We start from the raw sequence: 20758 nt of genomic DNA, 5'->3' as shown, positions 1-20758 counted from the left end.
TATATATCTTATCTATCTGGAGGATTGCTGGGAGTTGCAGTCCAGGAATAGGAAATAAAAAATATGTACAGATTGGGATGCTCTCAAGGAAATCCAAGGAGAAGCAAGCTTGCAGCTTGGAAGCAGTGCATTTGGAGCATCCTCCTCCCCTAAAGGGCCTGGTCTAAAGGATGCTGGGAGCTGTTGTTTTCATGCATGCGCTGTATCGTCAGTTAGCTTTTGGGGTTTTTAAGTCCTTTCTGCTGTTTTTTGGGAGGAGTTTATGAGTGAGGGTCACTCGTTGGTCTGGTAGGTGTCTTGCGCCCAAATTTTGTGTCAATTCATCCAGTGGTTTTTGAGTTATGTTAATCCCACAAACAAACATTACATTTTTATTTATATAGATGATTTTTTAAAACCTCTAGTATTTTAGCACTACAGAACCACTGCTACAAGTTATTATAGACATATTATTTGGTAACATGGAAAATACCACACAGTAGTTTATTGCAGACATGCTAAAACACTAGAGATTTTGAAAATAATTGTCTGCGAGAAAATTAGGAAGAAAAATGGTAAGGGAGAACAAAATTTGGTGGAACAGAGATGTGCATATGAGGATTGCATCACAGCTGGAAGTCCATCTAAAAGCAAAACTGGGAAGGATGCAAGGGGCTTTGATATAAATTGCTAGACCAGTGTTTCTCAACCTGGGGGTCAGTTGCCCTGGGGGTCGTGAAGAGATATCAGAGGCGTCACCAAAGACCATTAGAAAACACTGTATTTTCTGTGGGGTTCTGTGTGGGAAGTTTGGCCCAATTCTCTCATTGGTGCGGTTCAGAATGCTATTTGATTCTACAACTACAACTCTCAAATGCCAAGGTCTATTTTCCCCAAACTTCACCACTGTTCACATTTGGGCATATTGAGTATTCGTGCCAAGTTTGATCCAGATTCATCATTGTTTGAGTCCACATTGCTCTCTGGATGTAGGTGAACTACAACTCCAAAACTCAAGCTCAATGTCCAGCAGACCCTTCCAGGATTTTCTGTTCATCATGGGAGTACTTTGTGTTAAGTTTGGTTCAATTCCATTGTTGGTGGAGTTCAGAATGCTTTTTGACTGTATGTTAACTATAAATCCCGGCAACCACAACTCCCAAATGACAAAATCGCCCCCCTACCCCAACCTCACCAGTATTCAGATTTGTGCATATTGGGTATTTCTGCCAAATTTAGTCCAATGAATGAAAAAGCATCCAGCATAACAGATATTTACATTATGATTCATAATAGTAGCAAAATCACAGTTATGAAATAGCAACAAAAATAATGTTATTTTTGGGGGGCACCACAACATGAGGAACAATATTAAGGGGCATTAGGAAAGTTGAGAACCACTATGCTAGACTGTGAGTAGAGTGGAAGAGACTGTGCAAGCTCCACTATGTCACAACCATTGAAGAAAGTATTATTAAATAAGAAAAAAATGAGTTAAGGAAGCTATCCAGCAGGTAGAGTAATTAACTTTGACATATAGACTTCTATAGTAAAAAAAAAGAAGAGTGAATCATTTCAAACGTCCTTTAAGAGTAAGAGGCAGTGCTTAAGGAAATAAAACTTCGAAAAAGACTTTTAAAAATACAAGTGGGAGTGCTGCAGAACACAGAAACATTTCCTTTGAAGACTTATTAAAAGGATCAGAAAATAGTTTTGAACTACTTAAATACATTTAAGGGGGTTTCTTAGCTTACTTAAGATGAAGGTCACATGCAGAAGTGTGGGAAAAGGGAAGTAACACTCTGCTTGAACTGTATATAAACTTTTACACCAAGTGAACCGAGAAAAATATTCTGGGCCACAGAGTAGTGAATGGAATACTTAGGAGAACGATAGCATCATGTACACTGAGTTACAGGAACTAGCACTTTAGCTATATAGAGAGCTAATTGTAGTTAGCTCCTCCCTCAACCATGAGGATAGAATTATTTTGTAATAGATAGTAGCTTTTTCTTCAGGAGGGGAGACATCATGTTTTAAAAATGTTTAAAATATATTTTATGAATTTTTTATCTTTATTTTTAGAGGGGCGATACAGGGGTGAGAAGGAATTTATAGAGAGGGAGTATTAGGTGATTGTGTTATTTTCTTGTTTTATTTCTAGTGCCTATGTTTTTAAATGTTTTTTCATTTATTTTCAGTTTGTTGGATTTGAGTTGTATTTTTGCAAATTTAATAAAATTAAATAAAAACGTATTTTAACTAGAGATTAAATGACACACTTTTGCAGAATGAAAAAAAAGAAATAAAAGTAAGGACTTTTTTTTTGAAGAAAACGTCAATGAAGGTACTGATATCAGAGTGGTATGGGATGCTAGTAAACAGTTATGAGAGGGTTTTCTTTTTGCAACTACATTCAGAGGTTTTTTTTTAAAAAAAAATACATGTATGGTGGATATTTAAAAAACACAAAATAAATTCAGGTTAAGATACATCAATTAGTGGAAGATATTCCAAAATTAAAAATTCAGTTGAAACCAGAATTTTTTTGTTGGGTTTGTTGGATTGTGTGAATGAGCCTGTATATTACTGCTACTAATTGTAAAGGCTGGTCCACTAATTTTTAATGATGCCACCAAATTGTAAGGCTGTATAAGGAGCCACCTCTTTGTGAGGGCTTATTAAATTGATGACACAATCAATAGCTTGTAATGTTGCTTTGGTCTTTCTTCAATATGTAGCATAACTTGACTTGGAAAGGAATGGTAACATGGGCTTGACTTTAAAAAGAAACTGTAACAAGTTTATTGAGGCACAGAAGCTTGATGGTTTCAAAGTTTCCTTTCTCTTAGAGGTACAGATCTTCAATGGTTACATTCATAACAGTTCTTAAATAACTCTTAGGAGGTCTAATTCTTCTAACAAACAGGTCTCAAACTTAGTTCCTTTAAAGAGATGTTTCTTCCTTTAACAGATTGTTTCAAGCACATGCTTATCCTTTCTTTATGATGGTTCTGTTACAATAAAGATGCTTATTAGGGCTTCTCCTCTTTTCCCACAACAGTTACTTTTAATATAAATAAGTCACTCGACTTATCTAAGCTATATTGGCTTAAAGCCCAAAACCTTCCTGATTCTTAATACCAAAGAACCAGCCTCCTCCTGTAGTTCTTTGACAACAGAATACCTCACTGGTTCTCCACACACAACAGAACCAGCCACTTCTGCAGTTCACCATCCACAGACTGACTGCTTTAAAATGGCTGCTCTGCCAAGTGGCAGTTGGCTCCGCCCCATCTCCATAGCAACTCAGCTCAAAGTGAGCTAAGCTGGCTACCATCCCCAACACCATGCAATACCACATACTTACCCTTACAAACACTTATCTATAACAATACATAACTGTAGATAAAAATTTACACTTCATCACAAATGGTCAGTGTGAGAAAAAAATATGGAAAAATTCTGCAGTATGTGATAACTATGTGCTAGACTACTTATATCTAGAAGTGGAAATACATAGCTACTTCATCAAAAGAAGACTGGCTATTCAAAACAATGAAAAACTGACAACTTTGATTAAAGAAAAGACTAAAAAACTTCAAGCAGAATTGGCAAGTTTTAATGGTATTTTAGAAGAACTATTCAGAGAGATCAGCAGTATTTGGTTTTAAAGAACAGTAGATGATCTAGTTAGAGGAAATTAGAGGACATGCCCTTTTTCTTTTTAGTAGTTTTTTTAGTTCCCATTTTTTCTTGTAATTGTAGCTTTATTTTGTAGTTAGGTTTTTTGTTTTTATTAGTCACTAGTTGTCCCCTGTGACACGTTGCTGTGGCCCAGTCTATGTATATGTGTTTTGTATGTGTATATATTTGTGTATATGTGTATATATGTGGTTTTGCGCATGCGTTGTAATGTTTTTTTTTGTTTTTTTGGCTTTTTAAGTCTCTTCTGTTGTGTTTTCCAGTGTTTTTATGAGTGATGGTCACTTGTTGGCCTGATAAGTGTATTGTGTCCAAATTTAGTATCAATTCATCCAGTGGTTTTTGCGTTATGTTAATCTCACAAACAAACATTACATTTTTATTTATATAGATATGTAGTTTAATACTGTAAAAGGTCTTACTTTTTGTGTGCAATAAAGATAATCCTTTAAAAAGGAGAAAGAGATGCAACATTAAATGGTGAGGCACCATGCATCATAGTCCTTTAGCCTCAATTGGCTCTTTGTCTCCAATTGATATATTTGTACAGAGAAATTATATAACCCAAAACTCAAACACAATTAAATAAGATTTTGGGAAAAGTAAGCCATTGTTGTTTTTTTTAAAAAAGAATAGATGAATACATTGATTTTCATGTCTCTCTGTAATGGAAAACTTCCCCCACCTCCAAATCAGCTTGGAATCTTCAATGGAGCTTTAATAATTTGTTTGTTACCTTATGAGGTCAACAGGCTGAAACTTGTAAAACACTCCATATCTTGCCCATTCTTGATACAGCAACTGAGGAAAAAACAAATAATAATGTATACATGATGACTAAATGAGGGCAGCAAGTTATCAGGAATTAATTTGAGCCAGACTTGAGGTTCACCACATTTGCTCAAGTGCCCAGCTTTCCCACCAAGTGACAGCCCTTAACTCCAAAGTGCAGTGTGAAATACAAAAGGTCACCAAGACCACATACAAATAAACTCAGCATATCTCAAATATCTGGGATAAAGATGCAGCAAGTTTTCGAAAGGAGATACCTATCTGAAAAACCAAAATGGGCCAATACTTTCCTTTAGAATTAAGCAGTTTAAGATGGGGTCTGCATTCAGATGAAGCATGATCTAGATCCCAACCCCCACCCCAAAGTTTTGTCTTCCAGAATGTTTTTGGCTGGGTTTGATTATTACGTAGTGTGCTAGAAATAATTCTAAATGTATAAACACGCAGGAATGCAAGTACAATAATGAAACAAAATGAAAGGTTCTGTATTATCTTTATTAAGGTGAGTACATTTTCATTAAATTTCAGGTTTCTACAACATATATCAAGAAGAAAAGTTCAAAATGTGGGGATGTGGATACAGGAAAATAGATGCAGAAATCTGCTCGTTGTCTTTGAAAGTAGACTATCGCCATACTTCAGAGTTTAGAGGTAACGAAGAGACTCCAAGACCTCTCTCCACTGCAGAGAAAAGACTAACTGTGACCTGAGATCTGTCCATACTATTGTTCAAGGCCCACAGGCTCTTTGAACAATATGTCACATACAGTCATGTATAAGTCGACTTCATGTATAAGATGAGGGTATTACAGTAAGTTGTAGCAGGATCAAATATGTGTGTGTGTGTGAAAGAAAACCTTGTGCTGTTAATTATTATGTGCAGCTGCCAATGTAGGTCAACTAGTAAGTTTGGACCACACCCAGAGAGGTATAACTGTATGGTTTTTAGAATACAGTTCAGTTTTTGCTCAACCATTTCTACTGCTCTCTCATTTGGATGAAGATGAAGAAACTTTATTCTGTATTGCTTGCAAAGACTATGTAAGTTTGTTGCACTGTTTATAACATTGCAAGTTTATGTTTTAACTCTGCTGATAAGAGGAAAGTTTTTCTGTTCCTTTTTCCTCTTGCCTGGGTCCAATGTAATTGTGTCTTTTGCTTTGGACCAGATTAAATTCCACATAAATTTATTTATTTATTTTATTTTATTTGATGCATTTATTAACCACCATTCTCAGCCCTTAAGGGCGACTCATGGCGGTGTACAAAACATATAAAGACAATTTACAAAAGGCTAATTACAACAACATATAAACTCTATGACAATTACAAACTAAACGCAACAGAGGGAATGTCCTGGGACAAAAATTATGGATAAATCAAGGGCTGTTCTGTGGAGAAGGAAAACCACCAATGGCACTTCAGTGGGCTGGCCATCTAACTACTGCAATTACCCTGCATAGACATCCAGAATCTGCTCTGTGTTTCTGGATTGTGTCTAGTCAGACAGGGAAGATCAGAAGTGGAGCCACAGAGTGGAGATTGGTGCTTCTTTGAGGTTTGCCTGAGAACTGGCTGGTTGGTTCCCTTTTTGATAAGAGTTGAGGTACAGTGCCTACATTGACCCGTGGATAAGTCAGTTTTTGAGGTTGATTTCTTGACTAAAATTTCTAGACTTATACATGAATATATAGGGAAATTATTAAGAATCTGAACTGAACTACCATTAATTAAAACCATAGAGCGTTTTAAGTGCTTTCAATGTTGAGGTTACAGATGTGGTTCATGAAGTACAATATGTGTGCAAAACATTTTCTTCTAAATGTTGCATCCCTATTTATCACAAACAGTCCTTTTTTGTGACATATGTTGAGTATTTTTCAAAATAATTCTTAAATATATAAGCATTAAGACTATCTTCCTTAATAAATTTAATAGGCAGTGAACTAGTTTTAACACACTTATGTTATTTTGTTAGTTGAAATGACAACTTGATCATAATTCAAATTGTTGTAAACTGTTAGGAAAGTTAGATTTGCTTAACCCTTATGCATTCTAAGCAAGAAGATGATAAAATGAGGATACATGAGACATGTAAGTAAAATAAAGACTGAAGTGCATAATGATTCTTCCTAAATAGTCCCCCTGTCTGTCTACACTTGTTTGCATTTTGCCCCCACTTCACTTCCTATGTCTTATAGCAACAGTAAGACTACTCTGCTTAACTAGCTGTCTACATGGCTCTCCTGTAGTTATTATAGGTTGTATGAACGAAAGAAGAGAGAAACATAGGATACACCAACCCACCAAACTGGGGCTGAAATAAATTATCTAGATCCATTTCAGTCTGATTTTAGGCCTGGCTATGGGACGGATACAGCTTTGGTCACCTTGATGGATGACCTACGAAGAGTTAAGTAAGTGGTGATGTGTAACAAATTGGATTGGCTAAAGAATATAAGTCATAGCCATGTGACAGTAATGACAAGTTTTGCATCATTTGCTTTTGTCCCTGGGCATGTTTTTGTGTGTGTGTCAGGATCAACTTGCCTGGGCATGATGGGAAGTCAGTGTGTGTGTATAGAGAATGGACAACATGTGCTTGACCCCTTCTCTTCTCCCTCTCTCTCACCATGATCCATCCATGAAGGAGGAACTGTCGTCATGTTGACCTCTAAGGAGGACAAGCTCATGCCATCTTGAGCTATGTGTTATGGTGATCTTTCTTCATGTTTGTGAGTATCCTGACAAAGTCTGTAAATATCTGTAAAATGCAACAAGCCAAAATAAAGCTTTCAAAGTATTTTTGGATGAAACCGAATGTTCCAGTGTTTCATTAAGAGATAAGGTTCAAAAGCTGAACCATATATTGCTCTGCTAATTGCTAAGTTACTGATAAAATACTCTGCTGATATTTGACTGTGTTGATCTGCTTGCCTTGGAACATTTCGTCCGTGCGAAATATTACGGTGACAGTAATTAGAAGTTGTAAATTATATGCCTACCTGGAGGGGTTACTGTGATTATGTGATTGTTGATCCAAACCCACGCTGACAGAACCCCCACCTCTGTAGACTATGTGCTCAAGCAGAGCATATGGACAAAAACAAAGAGAAGCCCCCATGAAAACCAACAAGTCGAAACAACAATTTGGATATCCCTCCAAATACAGTCTCTCCTCAGAGACTAAGCTGCAAAGACTGAGAAAGCAGTTATAAAGAACTACTGGCTGCTAGTCAGTGATTTATCCGCAATTTCATTCTCCTATACTATAATGATCAGAGAGAGCAAAACAAACAAAAGCCCTAACAGAAATCTAAAAACATACTTTACCAATCTATCCGACATATGAATTAGCAAGTGTGCAAGGAAGCAGATGGTTGGTGTGAAGGAACTGTCAATAGGTCAATCTATTTTGGGTCAATCATGAGTCATCTGGGCAAGGTGCAGGAAGCGGTACAAGGGTAGTTGAGAACTGATCCAGATGTCATATTAGTGGGTCAGATACCCAGGGATATCAGCCACTAGGAAGTAAGCACAGTAGTCCATAACCTAACCAATCCAAGATCAAGACAAAACAGGAATGCAAGGGAATACTGCCAGGCAAACAGATAAGACAGTTGTCAGCTCTAAGACAGAGGCCCCTTCCAGACTGCTCCTATATTCCCGGATTTGATCCCATATTATTTCTTTCTCCCAGATTATCACTCAGTGGAGACTCATATAATCCAGTTTAAAACATATAATCTGGGATCAGATCCTGGAATGTATGGAAATGTAGAAGTAGCCTGACAGATCAACCAGAGACAGGATATTTATAGACAGCTCTTTAAAGGCCACAGGTACCTATTATTTCAGCATTCATTACTTAGTTGGTATGTTGGGCTTGGTGTTTCTTTCTCCATCACTCAACAAAGGATGGGGTTATGTGGTTTTCAACCTCTGTCAATGCCTGCTAGAGAGCAGGCTCCCTCACTGTCTCAGCCCCTATCTCCTTGCATTCAAAGAGAGTTCCACTCTCAAGAGCTGCAGCTTCTTGGTGATCTGCCTCCTCTTCCGGAGTTGTTCAGGGGGTGAGTTATGACCAGGCATTTCCCATCCACATGTTTGGTAGGAAACCAAACCTACTCTGCTTTATTCCAGGCATTTCCCATCCACATGTTTGGTAGGAAATCGAACCTACTCTGCTTTCAAGGAGGTCTGGAGCACAAAACCTAGCATTCAAAAAGAGAAACTTTTTGAATGCTAGGTCTTGTGCTCTAGACCTCCTTGAAAGAAGAGTAGGTTTGGTTTCCCCCAGCCAGACCAGCAGGTGCCACTGTGCTTCCATCCTTGGGAGGAGGGAGGGAGAATGGGTGATGGGAGGAATTAAGAGAGAGGGGGGGGGGGGGGGAGAGAGAGAGAGAGAGAGAGAGATTCAGAAGTGGCCAGCAGCTGCTTTCTTTCTTGGTTGGTAGGGATGATTTTGTGTGTGTATGTGTGCAAGGACTAAAAACTACCACCTTAGCAAAGAGTTTAATGAACATAAAAGTGTCAGTAAAGCTGCCTCTGCATATATTTCTAACATTTATCAGCTTCTCGTTTTGTTTTGCCCAAGTATGACAATGTATATATGTGCCTTCAAGTCACTTGTCAATTTATGATAAATTTTGTAGTTTTCTTAAGTATGAATTGTATAGTTTTCGTAAGCAAGAAATCCTTAGAGATGGTTTTAGCAGTTCCTTACTCTGAAATACAGTCCACAGCAGCTGGTGTTCATTTGGTGATCTCCCATCCAAGTACCCCATGGCTAATCATATTTAGTTTTTTGGTCATTTGGGCCCTGAAATAAATCCCACTGAATTCAATGGTTTTCTTTCAGGTAAGTGAATATAACATTGTAATTTGGAGCAGTTCGATTCCATTGCTCGTAACAGACTTTAAGAGCATTTGTGCTATACAGGATGCTACTTTTCAGGCATGCCACAAATTATTTGTTTAATGGGATCCTTTTGTGCAACAAAAGCCCGAAGAGGGTTAATTGGGATTACCTTTGGCTTTATGAGCTGGTACATAAATCTTAATCAATAGAACTTCCTTATTAGGAAATACAATCCAGACAGTCTCAATCCACCTTTGTCTGGAGGCCACACATTGCTAGCAAGGGAATGAAAGCTGCATACGTAAAGGCGATACCATCAAAAGGACTGAAAGAAGAAAACAGCTTTAAAAATGTCTCCCTTTGCTTTAAATCTGATGAGGGCATTTCAGGAAATTAAACACTGAAACTATTCAGCTTCAGATAGAAAACAGATGATCTGAGACGTAGAAATCCTACAGTCATGTCTTACGGCTGTGCAACAGAAACATATGTGACCAATCAGTGCAGTATTTCTGGAAAGACCCTTTTATGTTTTTAATACTTAACACTTCATAAGAGGACCTAAATGGGCAGGATAAAAAGAAGGGCAGCCCAACTTGTAGATGAATATTTTTCCAGGCATTCCGTCTTTTTAAGTAGTATGTCTTTCTGCCAAAAGAAAGTTTGAGCTACCTCTAGTTAAACATACATCGTCCCATTCTTTGCTGATAATAAGGATGCCCATTTATTCAAGCTGTGCCTTCTGCAGCTTGGACTACATTTGATTCATTCATAGATTTTTAGCACCACTTAGTGGCCAGGCTCTGTGTCAAACTCTCTTTAGGAAAAAAAATCTGCCACAATTCTTTTCTGCGCAATTGCCATTCATTTCAAATGAATCGCGTTGGAGAACTTGCTGGATTGCATTCCACGTGTTCAATCAGAGTCAATTTATTTCAAGTACCTTATATACTTGAATATAAGCCAAGGCACCTAATTTTATTGATCCCATAGCACTTTATCCTCCAAAGCACTTTACATTTCTTTAGGTCTGCTCGTATGCCCTTCCACAAACACCACTATCACCTTCTCGTTCATGTCCCAGCATCACTTCCAATTTTAATTTTACACTTGGCTTCCCACTGTTTTTAATTGTGTGTTGTCTTATTGATAACGTTGTATATTTTATGTATTGTCGAAGGCTTTCATGGCCGGAATCCATGGGTTGTTGTAGGTTTTTCCGGGCTATGTGGCCATGTTTTGGAGGCAATTTTTCTCAGAGGAAAAGTGTTCTTGCCATACATCAAGGGAACCACTGACTGCATAGGGAAACTGATGAGGAAACACAACATACAAACCACTTACAGACCCACCAAGAAAACCCAATAAATGCTACGTTCAGCAAAGGACAAGAGGGATCCTCTCACCTCTGCAGGAGTCTACCGTGTACCATGCAGCTGTGGACAAGTCTACATAGGGACCACCAAATGCAGAGCCCAGACACGCATCAAGGAACATGAAAGGCACTGCAAACTACTCCAACCAGAGAAATCAGCCATAGCAGAGCACCTGATGAACCAACCTGGACACAGCATATTATCTGAGAACACAGAAGTGCTGGACCACTCTCACAACCACCATGTCAGACTACACAGAGAAGTCATTGAAATCCACAAGCATGTGGACAATTTCAACAGAAAGGAAGAAACCATGAAAATGAACAAAATCTGGCTACCAGTATTAAAAAACTCAAAAATTACAGCAGCAAAACAACAGAGGGGAAACAAACAGGCACATGAAATTACTCTCAACAAAAGATTCCCCCCAGGCGCTTCCAAGCCATTGAATGCAAATCAAGGTGATCAGCTGAAACATTCACAGCTAGCCCCAGCAAACAAAAGTCCTTTGTCTCACCCTGGTCATTCCACAGATATATAAACCCATTTTTCCCAGTTCCAACAGACCTCATTATCTCTGAGGATGCTTGCCATAGATGCAGGCGAAACGTCAGAAGAAATATTGCCTCCAGAACATGGCCATATAGCCTGGAAAAACCTACAACAACCCGTTGTATATTTTACTGTCTATGTTTTTTGTTTTTTTATTTTAATTACTTCTATTGTTGTTTTATTGCTTGTATTGTTGTATTTGGGCTCGGCCTCATGTAAGCCGCACCGAGTCCCCTGGGGAGATGGTAGCAGGGTACAAATAAAGTGTTGTTGTTATTATTATTATTATTATTATTATTATTATTACCACAAAAAACTGGGAAAACGTATTGACTCGGCTATAAGCTGAGGGTGGGAAATGCAGCAGCGACGAATCAACTTCAAAATAAAAATAGATACCAATAAAATTACATTAATTGAGGCATCAGTAGGTTAAATGTTTTGGATTATTTACATAAAACTGTAATTTAAGATAAGACGGTCCAACTCTGATTAAACCATAAATCTAACTTCCTTCTATGTAAATGTGCTTACATATCCTTCCAATAATGATAAAGAGAGTAAAATAATAAATGTAATAATAATAATAGTTGTAATAATAGAGTAAAATAATGGAAATGTAATAATAAAAATAATAAATAGGGGAAAATAATAAATGTAATAATAAATAGAGTAAAATTATAAATGTAAAAAAATAATGTAAAAGTAATAATAGAGTAAATAAATGTAATAAAAATAATAATGGAGTAAAATAATGTAAATGTGATAATAAATCAAGTAAATAAATGTAATAAAAATAATAATAGAGTAAAATAATGTAAATGTAATAATAAATAGAGTAAATAAATGTAATAAAATAATAATAGAGTAAAATAATGTAAATGTGATAATAAATCAAGTAAATAAATGTAATAAAAATAATAGAGTAATATAATGTAAATGTAATAATAAATACAGTAAATAAACGTAATAAAAATAATACTAATAACAGAGTAAAATAATAAATAACCTTGGCTCGAGTATAAGCTGAGGGGAACTTTTTTAGCCTTAAAAAGGGGCTGAAAAACTAGGCTTATATTAGAGTATATATAGTATATTTACATATTTGAACATTTGTTATTTTAAGGACCCTCACAGCCTTTCGCCAACCTACTTAGGCCACTTAAGAAATAATGATTCAGGATTCAAATATCAGGAAAAGAAATTGCACCTAAGCATTAGGAAAAAAAAACCTCTTGACAGGGAAAGCTCTTTAACAGCTGCCGCAGAGTGTATGGAGAAATCACCTTCTTTCGGGTTTTTTTTTTTTAACAGAGTGTGTGATAGGGCAAACTGGGAGGAACTGGAATTTGTGTTCTTGGTTAGGAATGCTAACTTAAGCAAAAGGGCTTCCTCCTCCCCCCAATTTGTCCTCTCTTATACCCCACATAAAAGGAATTTGCTCTGTGTCCCTGGATTGTGTCTAGCCTGACAGGGATGGAATGTGGCAGGCTGATAGCACCAGCTTTAGCCTGCATTGGGAGCTGATATAACAAGGCCACAGAAAACTATCTGAACTTTTGTATATTTACGCTTATTGCCCTAGTAAATTACACACCTCCAGATACAGGGTTAATATGTTAATTAAGTTTTAAAATTCAATAAAGGAGTGTTATGGGATGTACCTAAGTAGCCTGCCGAGTGCACATATGCCCAGACATGTGTTGTAATATTAATAACTAGCTGTCCCCTGCCACGGGTTACTGTTGATCTGGAAAATAAAGTAATGAGAAAGTGGGTTGTTGTAGGTTTTTTCAGGCTATATGACCATGGTCTAGAGCAGGGGTCCCCAAACTAAGGCCCGGGGGCCGGATGTGGCCCTCCATGGTCATTTACCTGGCCCTCGCTCAGGGTCAACCTAAGTCTGAAAGCACACAACAACAACAACAACAACAATCCTATCTCATCAGCCAAAAGTTTATATTTGTTAAAATTGTTCTTAATTTTAATTATGGTATTGTTTTAAGTGGGTTTTTTTACACTACAAATATGTGCAGTGTGCATAGAAATTCATTCATGTGTTTTTCAAATTATAATCCGGCCCTCCAACAGTTTGAGGGACCGTGACCTGGCCCTCTGTTTAAAAAGTTTGTGGACCCCTGGTCTAGAGGCATTCTCTCCTGACGTTTCGCCTGCATCTATGGCAAGCATCCTCAGAGGTAGTGAGGTCTGTTGGAACTAGGCAAAAGGGTTTATATATCTGTGGAATGACCAGGGTGAGAGAAAGGGACATCTAATTACCTCTCAACAAAAGTTTGCCCCAGGCACAGTCAGGCCATTGTATGCTAATCAAGGTGGTCAATTGAAACATTCACACCTAGCTCCAGCAGAGAAGAGTCCTTTGTCTCACCCTGGTCATTCCACAGATATATAAACCCTTTTGCCTAGTTCCAACAGACCTCACTATCTCTGAGGATGCTTGCCATAGATGCAGGCGAAACGTAAGGAGAGAATGCCTCTAGAACATGGCCATATAGCCCGGAAAACCTACAACAACCCAGTGATTCCGCCATGAAAGCCTTCAGCAATACATCGACACTTTCTCATTATATTGTCGAAGGCTTTCATGGCTGGAACCACTGGGTTGTTGTCGGCTTTTTCGGGCTATATGGCCATGGTCTAGAGGCATTCTCTCCTGATGTTTCGCCTGCATCTATGGCAAGCATCCTCAGAGGTAGTGAGGTCTGTTGGAACTAGCCAAAGGGTTTGTATATATGTGGAATGACCAGGGTAAGACAAAGAGCATATAATGGCCTGACTATTGTATTAGCATACAATGGCCTGACTACCTCTGAGGATGCTTGCCATAGATGCAAGCGAAACGTCAGGAGAAAATGCCTCTAGAACATGGCCATATAGCCCGGAAAACCTACAACAACCCAGAGAAAGTGTTGGTTTCTAATATATGTAATTTCTTTGTGCTTGTGGGTAAACAGTATTTCTTGCTGTTTCTTTGTCAGTGTTGATGTGGAGAGTGTCTGGTTTGCCCACCCTGGAGCATGCAACATATCATTGTCCTTCTTCAGGGGTCCCTTTCAAATCTATGATACTATATCTCTGTGTGTATGAATCATATCTATCTATCCCTTATCTATGGCTGGATGGCTCTTTGTCAGGAGGGCTTTGATTACATTTTCTTGCCCTTGATTAGCATTGCTCCAGGCAATGCTAATCAAGGTGGTCAGTTGAAACATTCACACCTAGCTCCAGCAGAGTTCTTTGCCCCACCCTGGTCTTTCCACAGATATATAAACCCATTTTCCTAGTTCCAACAGACCTCATTACCTCTGAGGGTGCTTGCCATAGATGCAGGCGAAACGTCAGGAGAGAATGCCTCTAGAACATGGCCATATAGCCCGAAAACCCCCACAACAACTCTCTATGCTTTGTAATTTCCATCTATAAATCTATAAATGCTTAGTCCTTTATCTCACTCAAGGTGTCTATTTTGATCTTGAGACGCAGACACCTTTATGTTGCAGCTGAGATAAACTATTGTAATCTCCCATTTGGTATGTTGTCTGAAACATACTGAGAACTGGCCCTTGTTTTGAAGGACAACAGTTTGACACCCCAGATGGACCAGGGTCTTTTGTCCTACCTGTGAAGGCTTTGACTCTGACTGACCATTCACAGCAACTTCAAGAATTCAACATATACAACACAATAGGCACTTGGAGCCTCAGGACCCCAGAGAAGCAGTGGAGAATAGCTCATTGGTGACACCAGACTGAAGGGAGATCCCAATGAGGGACTGATGGCATCCTCCATTTTGGTTGGCTGGGAAATAAAGCCTCCAAGGCAGAATCCAGAGGAATAAGAATGGCGTAAAGTCCAAGACACAACATGAGAATATTCAGTTCTTGGATAGTCTATGCCATAAGAGTAATTTCCAAAAAACAAAGAATAGGTGCACATTGGAAGCAAGTCAGAGCAAGGTGTTGAAATACATACCTTTGGGCTATATGTAAGTGATGTAATGGACAAAGGAACAAATGGTACACTTATGTAATGTTGCTTGGCTGTTTTACAGTTTGGAACATGTATTTCTTTGGCCTCTGAATGGTTCTCTGGATTACAACATGATTATACAACTGTAATTGCTTTGTTGCTGAACTGGAAACTATTCTGGAAATGTATTATGTGGTGTATTTATATGTTTGTGGCAAAACTCCTATCCTCCTGTGGGTTTGCCACATGTGGAAGTGCCAAATGTGGAGAATAACAAGTGTAAAAACAGTGTAAGGTGTTGTATGTTATAAAAGAGGGTTGGTTGGTGGCTGCCTCCTCCCCCCTTCCCATTTCACTCTGGAGGCCCAGGGATCCTTGAAATCTCCAGAACATCCCACTACCTCAATTCACAGTGGAAGAAAATGAGGAGCTGGATAAATCAGAGGGGAAGTGTATTGGACTGAAGAATGATACTATATTATCACATGACACTGTAAACTATCATTAGGGATATTTGCAGGAGGGGGAGCAGTTGAGGAAACCTCTGGAAAAAGGCCAAGATGAAAAGGGCATAGAAAGAAATGAGAGACTCAGACCTCAGCTAAAGCACAAGCAATGTCCATTAAAGGTAATGCATTCCTTCCATTTCCTCATGTAATGACAGACAGTGTGGTGGGGTAATGTGCATTGTCACTCTGTCACTCTCTCCCATCCCCTCAATGTAATGAGGGAAGGAAGGAGAGTGCACAGGATGCCACAAGCTGCCCTATGCACCTTCTCTTTCGCTGGTGATTGTTTGGCGGGGACGAGGGACAGGGCTTCCTGGTGGTGGCCCCCACCTGTGGAACTCGCTCCCCAGCGAAATCAGGTCAACAACATCCCTCCTCACCTTCAGGAGGAAATTGAAAATGTGGTTATGGGACCAGGCCTTTGGGTAGCTTGCAGATAATTGACAATGACAATGATAAGGCTATGGAAAATGGACTATGGGTAGGCTTCCAATTGTGTTGTGTTCACTGAATTGTTTCTAGATAAGGCTAGACAGCCAGTATTATTGTACTTTTATCATTGTACTTTTTATTTTTAAACAAATTTTAAACTAATATAATGTATTATCCATAGGTAATTGCTGTATGTATTATTTGTTATGTTGTGGCATCGAATTGTGCCAGCTGTAAGCCACCCTGAGTTCCCCCCTCTGGGGGTTGAGAAGGATGGGATACAAATGTTGGAAATGAATGAATGAATAAATAAATTGGTGCAACAGCCATGTGAATAGATCCATAGTATCCAATTCAGCTAGAGGCCCAAAGCATGCTAAAGGTGCTGATTGAGAAGATTTTGAAATATGGGCTGCTGAGAGAGCGAGAATCAGCTTCTAATTCACCTATACTTCCTGTCCAAAAACTGAGATTGAGTGACTATTGCTTTTTTAAAGATCTGAAGGCTGTGAACAATGTGACTATACATCTAATTGTCCCCGACCTGTACAGTCTACTCACTACTATCCTGAGGTCTGCAAAGTACTTTACTAATTTAGACTTAAAAGATACTTTCATCTGCATCCCACTAGATTTTGTGAATGAAGAAATATTTGCTGTCAGGTCCAACATCGGGGTTTCAAGAAGAGCCCACATGTGTTTCCTACTGCTTTGAGCACTGGGCTGCAATTGTGGATGTACTCAATTTCATCATCATCATCATAATCTCTATTTATACCCCGCCACCATCTCCCCCAATGGGGACTCGGGGCAGCATACATGAGGCCAAGCCCAAACATCAAAATTACAATAAGATAAAAACCAAAACACAGCAACAACACAGTAAAATACATAAAACATATGAGTATAATAAGCCATATACATAAATCTTATGAATACAATGAACAGTCGCAATGACAATGAGCGGGCCGCATGTGCAAGATAAAATATTAAAACTCAGGGTGAGATAAACAAAGGGGCAGATTATTTGTGAGGAAGAGCGCACAAAGAAACGGGGTTGTAAAACAGGTCTTCATACAAGGGGGGAAGTGTACTCCAAAGACGCAAGTGTTGAGGGGAGCATTAGTGTAAGGTTGTCTGGCTACTCTCCAAAGGCGCAATGGAAAAGTCAGATTTTGAGATTCTTTTTAAAGGTTTCTAAGGTGGGGGCTGTCCTAATCTTCCTGGGCAGTAAGTTCCAAAGTCGGGGGGGGGGGGGGGGCAGAGGAGAAGGCTCTCTCCCTTGTACCCACAAGACGAACCTGTGAAACTGGCAGGGGCAAAAGGAGGGCCTCCCCCGAAGAGCTCTGTCTGGTTCATGGAGAGAATTTAATGTATCATTATCTATAATATCACGGAATCATAGAGTTGGAAGAGACCACAAGGACCATCCAGTCCAAGTCCATTCTGCCATAGAGGAATACACAATCAAGGAACTCCCAACAGAAGGTCATCTGGTCCCCTACTTATAAACATCTCAAAAAGACTCCAACATATTTCATTCCCAAACAGCTCTTATGGTCTTCCTAATATTCAGATGGAATATCTTTTCCTATAGTTTGAATCCATTGCTCCACATCATTGTCTCCACAGTAACAGAAAATAAGCGTGCTCCCTCCTCAATATGATATTTAAATATAGCTATCATGACACCTCATAACCTTCTCTTCCCCAAATTCCCTAAACCACTTTTCATAGGGCATGACTTCTAGATCTTTGATCATTTTGGTCACCCTCCTCTGGACACATTTTAGCTTGTCAACATCATTCTTCAATTTTGATGCCCAGAACTGGAAACAGTGTTTTAGGATGTATGATCACTGGCAGGATTGGTTTGACTATATATCCCTACATGATAGAGGGATGGACTGGGTGTTCATTGTGGTAATTTCCTACTTTATGGTTGTATAAGGAAAAGAGTAATTGATAGTCTCCACATTAGAGAGCAACCTGGATGTGAAAAACAAATCTAGGCTACATATAATAGTGGTCTGACCCCACGCAGTTAGATATCTGCAGAGAGCTGGTATAGGGTGGTGGTTGGTATTTTTTGCTTCAAGATTTGAGTAATTCCAATCCAAGGTCTGGATGGATGGATGGATGGCATCCTTGAAGTGACTGGCTTGACCTTGAAGGAGCTGGGGGTGGCGATGGCCGACAAGGAGCTCTGAAGTGGGCTGGTTCATGAGGTCATGAAGAGTCGGAAGTGACTGAATGAATGAACAACAATCCAAGGTCAACTTCCTTCTCATGATTCCATGTGGAGAGAGAAAAGGTCAAGTTGCATTTTGAGGGTCAGCATTGAGTGGCCCTGCACAGTTTGGAGTCTCGGAGGCTATTTGTTGGGGGTTTTTTGGGGCGGGGGATTTGTGCTCTCCTTGAGCACAAGGTCTACAGATTCACTGAATTGGTTGGGGCTGGAGCTATTAACTCTCAATATAGCTGGTGCCTCAGCCTTTTTTAGCTCAGCAAATATGAAGAGAAAAACAGACATTCATGTGTTAGGCCAAAGCTAACAAAATCAATTTCAGTAGGAATAAATGTAAGATTGAAAAATTGAAACGCACAACTATAAGACAGGAGACATTTCACTTTAAAAAGTGGAAAAGTCCCACACATCTTAGTAGATCACAAACTAAACATGAATCACCAGTGTGATGAGTGGCAAAAAAATTAATGGAATTCTCAATGGTATGAAGCATGGTGAAGTCAAATGAAGTAACACCCACACTCTATTCTACTTTGGTCAGAACGATCTGGTTTTGTCAACTGAAATACTGCCAATTCTGGGCAATACTGAGACGAGGATACGATGATCAAGGTTCTGGAAACCAAGCTATATGGAGATATCACAATATTATGAGATGGATATATTATGGCTAGAGGAGAGAAGACTTACGAACTTATCAGACAGGGTTGAATTTGGTGGCATATGCTCGTTTTGCTACGGAGCCTGCTGGCTCCCTTTCCATGATACACAACTACTTCCAGTAGAGCGCTATGGAAAAAGGGAAGGGGAATCAGTGTATGCCACTGTGGTGGCAACACAGGAGGATTCCTGTGTTGCACAGAGATCAATGGTGGGAAGTTGTGTGACTAACACTTTCCCCTGTGAGACGAGATAAGGGGGAATCCGGGCAATGAAGGGCATGGGCGACGGGTTTCCCATGTCCTCTGGCTGGGCACCACTGGATTTGACACAATGTGGGATGAGGTCCTTACAATTTGTCTACATCACCAAAATAATTCAGCTGCAATTGATATTATTCATATCCAGAACTGCCCTGGATTCACCCTGTTAGCACCACACCTTCCTATGCTATACCACAATGAAATTGTATTGTTGTCAACATCATAAATTCAGATGAGCACCTTTTTAATTTCTCCTTCTCCCCCAAACTGCTTGGCAGCAAAGCCACAGTGGGGTAGTCGTTGACTTGAATGATAAGAATGATGTTCCCAGCCATGTAATCCACAATGAGAAGGTAGTCCTGGTGATCTTCTCATCAATGATTTCCAGATTGGATACCCCATTCTAAGCAAGTGACTTCTCTGGTGTGGCTATGCTGGAAAGCTGCTTGTCCCATTCCATGACCCTGACTTCTTATCACAATAAAAGGATCCTCTCACCTCTGCAGGAGTCTACCGTGTACCATGCACCTGTGGACAAGTCTACATAGGGACCACCAAACGCAGCGCCCAGACACGCATCAAGGAACATGAAAGGCACTGCAAACTACTCCAACCAGAGAAATCAGCCATAGGAGAGCACCTGATGAACCTGGACACAGCATATTAATTGAGAACACAGAAGTGCTGGACCACTCTCACAACCACCATGTCAGACTACACAGAGAAGCCATTGAAATCCACAAGCATGTGGACAATTTCAACAGAAAGGAAGAGACCATGAAAATGAACAAAATCTGGCTACCAGTATTAAAAAACTCAAAAATCACAACAGCAAAACAACAGAGGGGAAACAAACAGGCACATAAAATCACTCTCAACAAGGGATTCTCCCTGGGCACTTCTAAGCCATTGAATGCTAATCAAGGTGATCAGCTGAAACATTCACACCTAGCCCCAGCAAACAAAAGTCCTTTGTCTCACCCTGGTCATTCCACAGATATATAAACCCATTTTTCCTACTTCCAACAGACCTCACTACCTCTGAGGATGCTTGCCATAGATGCAGGTGAAATGTCAGGAGAAAAATTGCCTCCAGAACATGGCCATATAGCCCGGAAAAACCTACAACAACCCACAATAATAAAGTGATATTCAGTGTCAGAAGGTATATACCACTGCAAGCAGGGCATGTAAAGAAGCAAGAGCAGAAGAAATTGTGACATTTTCCATGCAGCAGCCTGCCCTCAAAATAGTGGATCAAGAAGTGAGTTTTGGTCAAAAATCAGAAATTGTGATATTACAAGGATTTTCTGTATTTAGAACAAGATAGTTGGGACCTTAAGTGAATAGGGATGCTTTTTAATGTGACAGATAAATTAATCGATTTGCTT

At 39.3% G+C, this 20758-nt stretch overlaps 1 protein-coding gene across 3 annotated transcripts in view; it reads right to left on the bottom strand.

Moving 5' to 3' along the window:
* ANO2 (anoctamin 2) overlaps positions 1 to 20758 on the bottom strand; it is a 160209-nt gene that overhangs the window by 83428 nt on the left and 56023 nt on the right. For all 3 annotated transcript variants that reach the window (XM_067468942.1, XM_067468940.1, XM_067468941.1), the window contains one exon: positions 4421 to 4485. In XM_067468942.1, the coding sequence (XP_067325043.1) occupies positions 4421 to 4485 (65 nt within the window). The remainder of the gene's footprint in view (positions 1 to 4420; positions 4486 to 20758) is intronic.

This window comes from Anolis sagrei, chromosome 5 (genome assembly GCF_037176765.1).
Source record: "Anolis sagrei isolate rAnoSag1 chromosome 5, rAnoSag1.mat, whole genome shotgun sequence".
In the NCBI taxonomy this organism is placed as follows: Eukaryota; Metazoa; Chordata; class Lepidosauria; order Squamata; family Dactyloidae; genus Anolis; species Anolis sagrei.
This window is presented reverse-complemented; position numbering and strand designations above follow the sequence as displayed.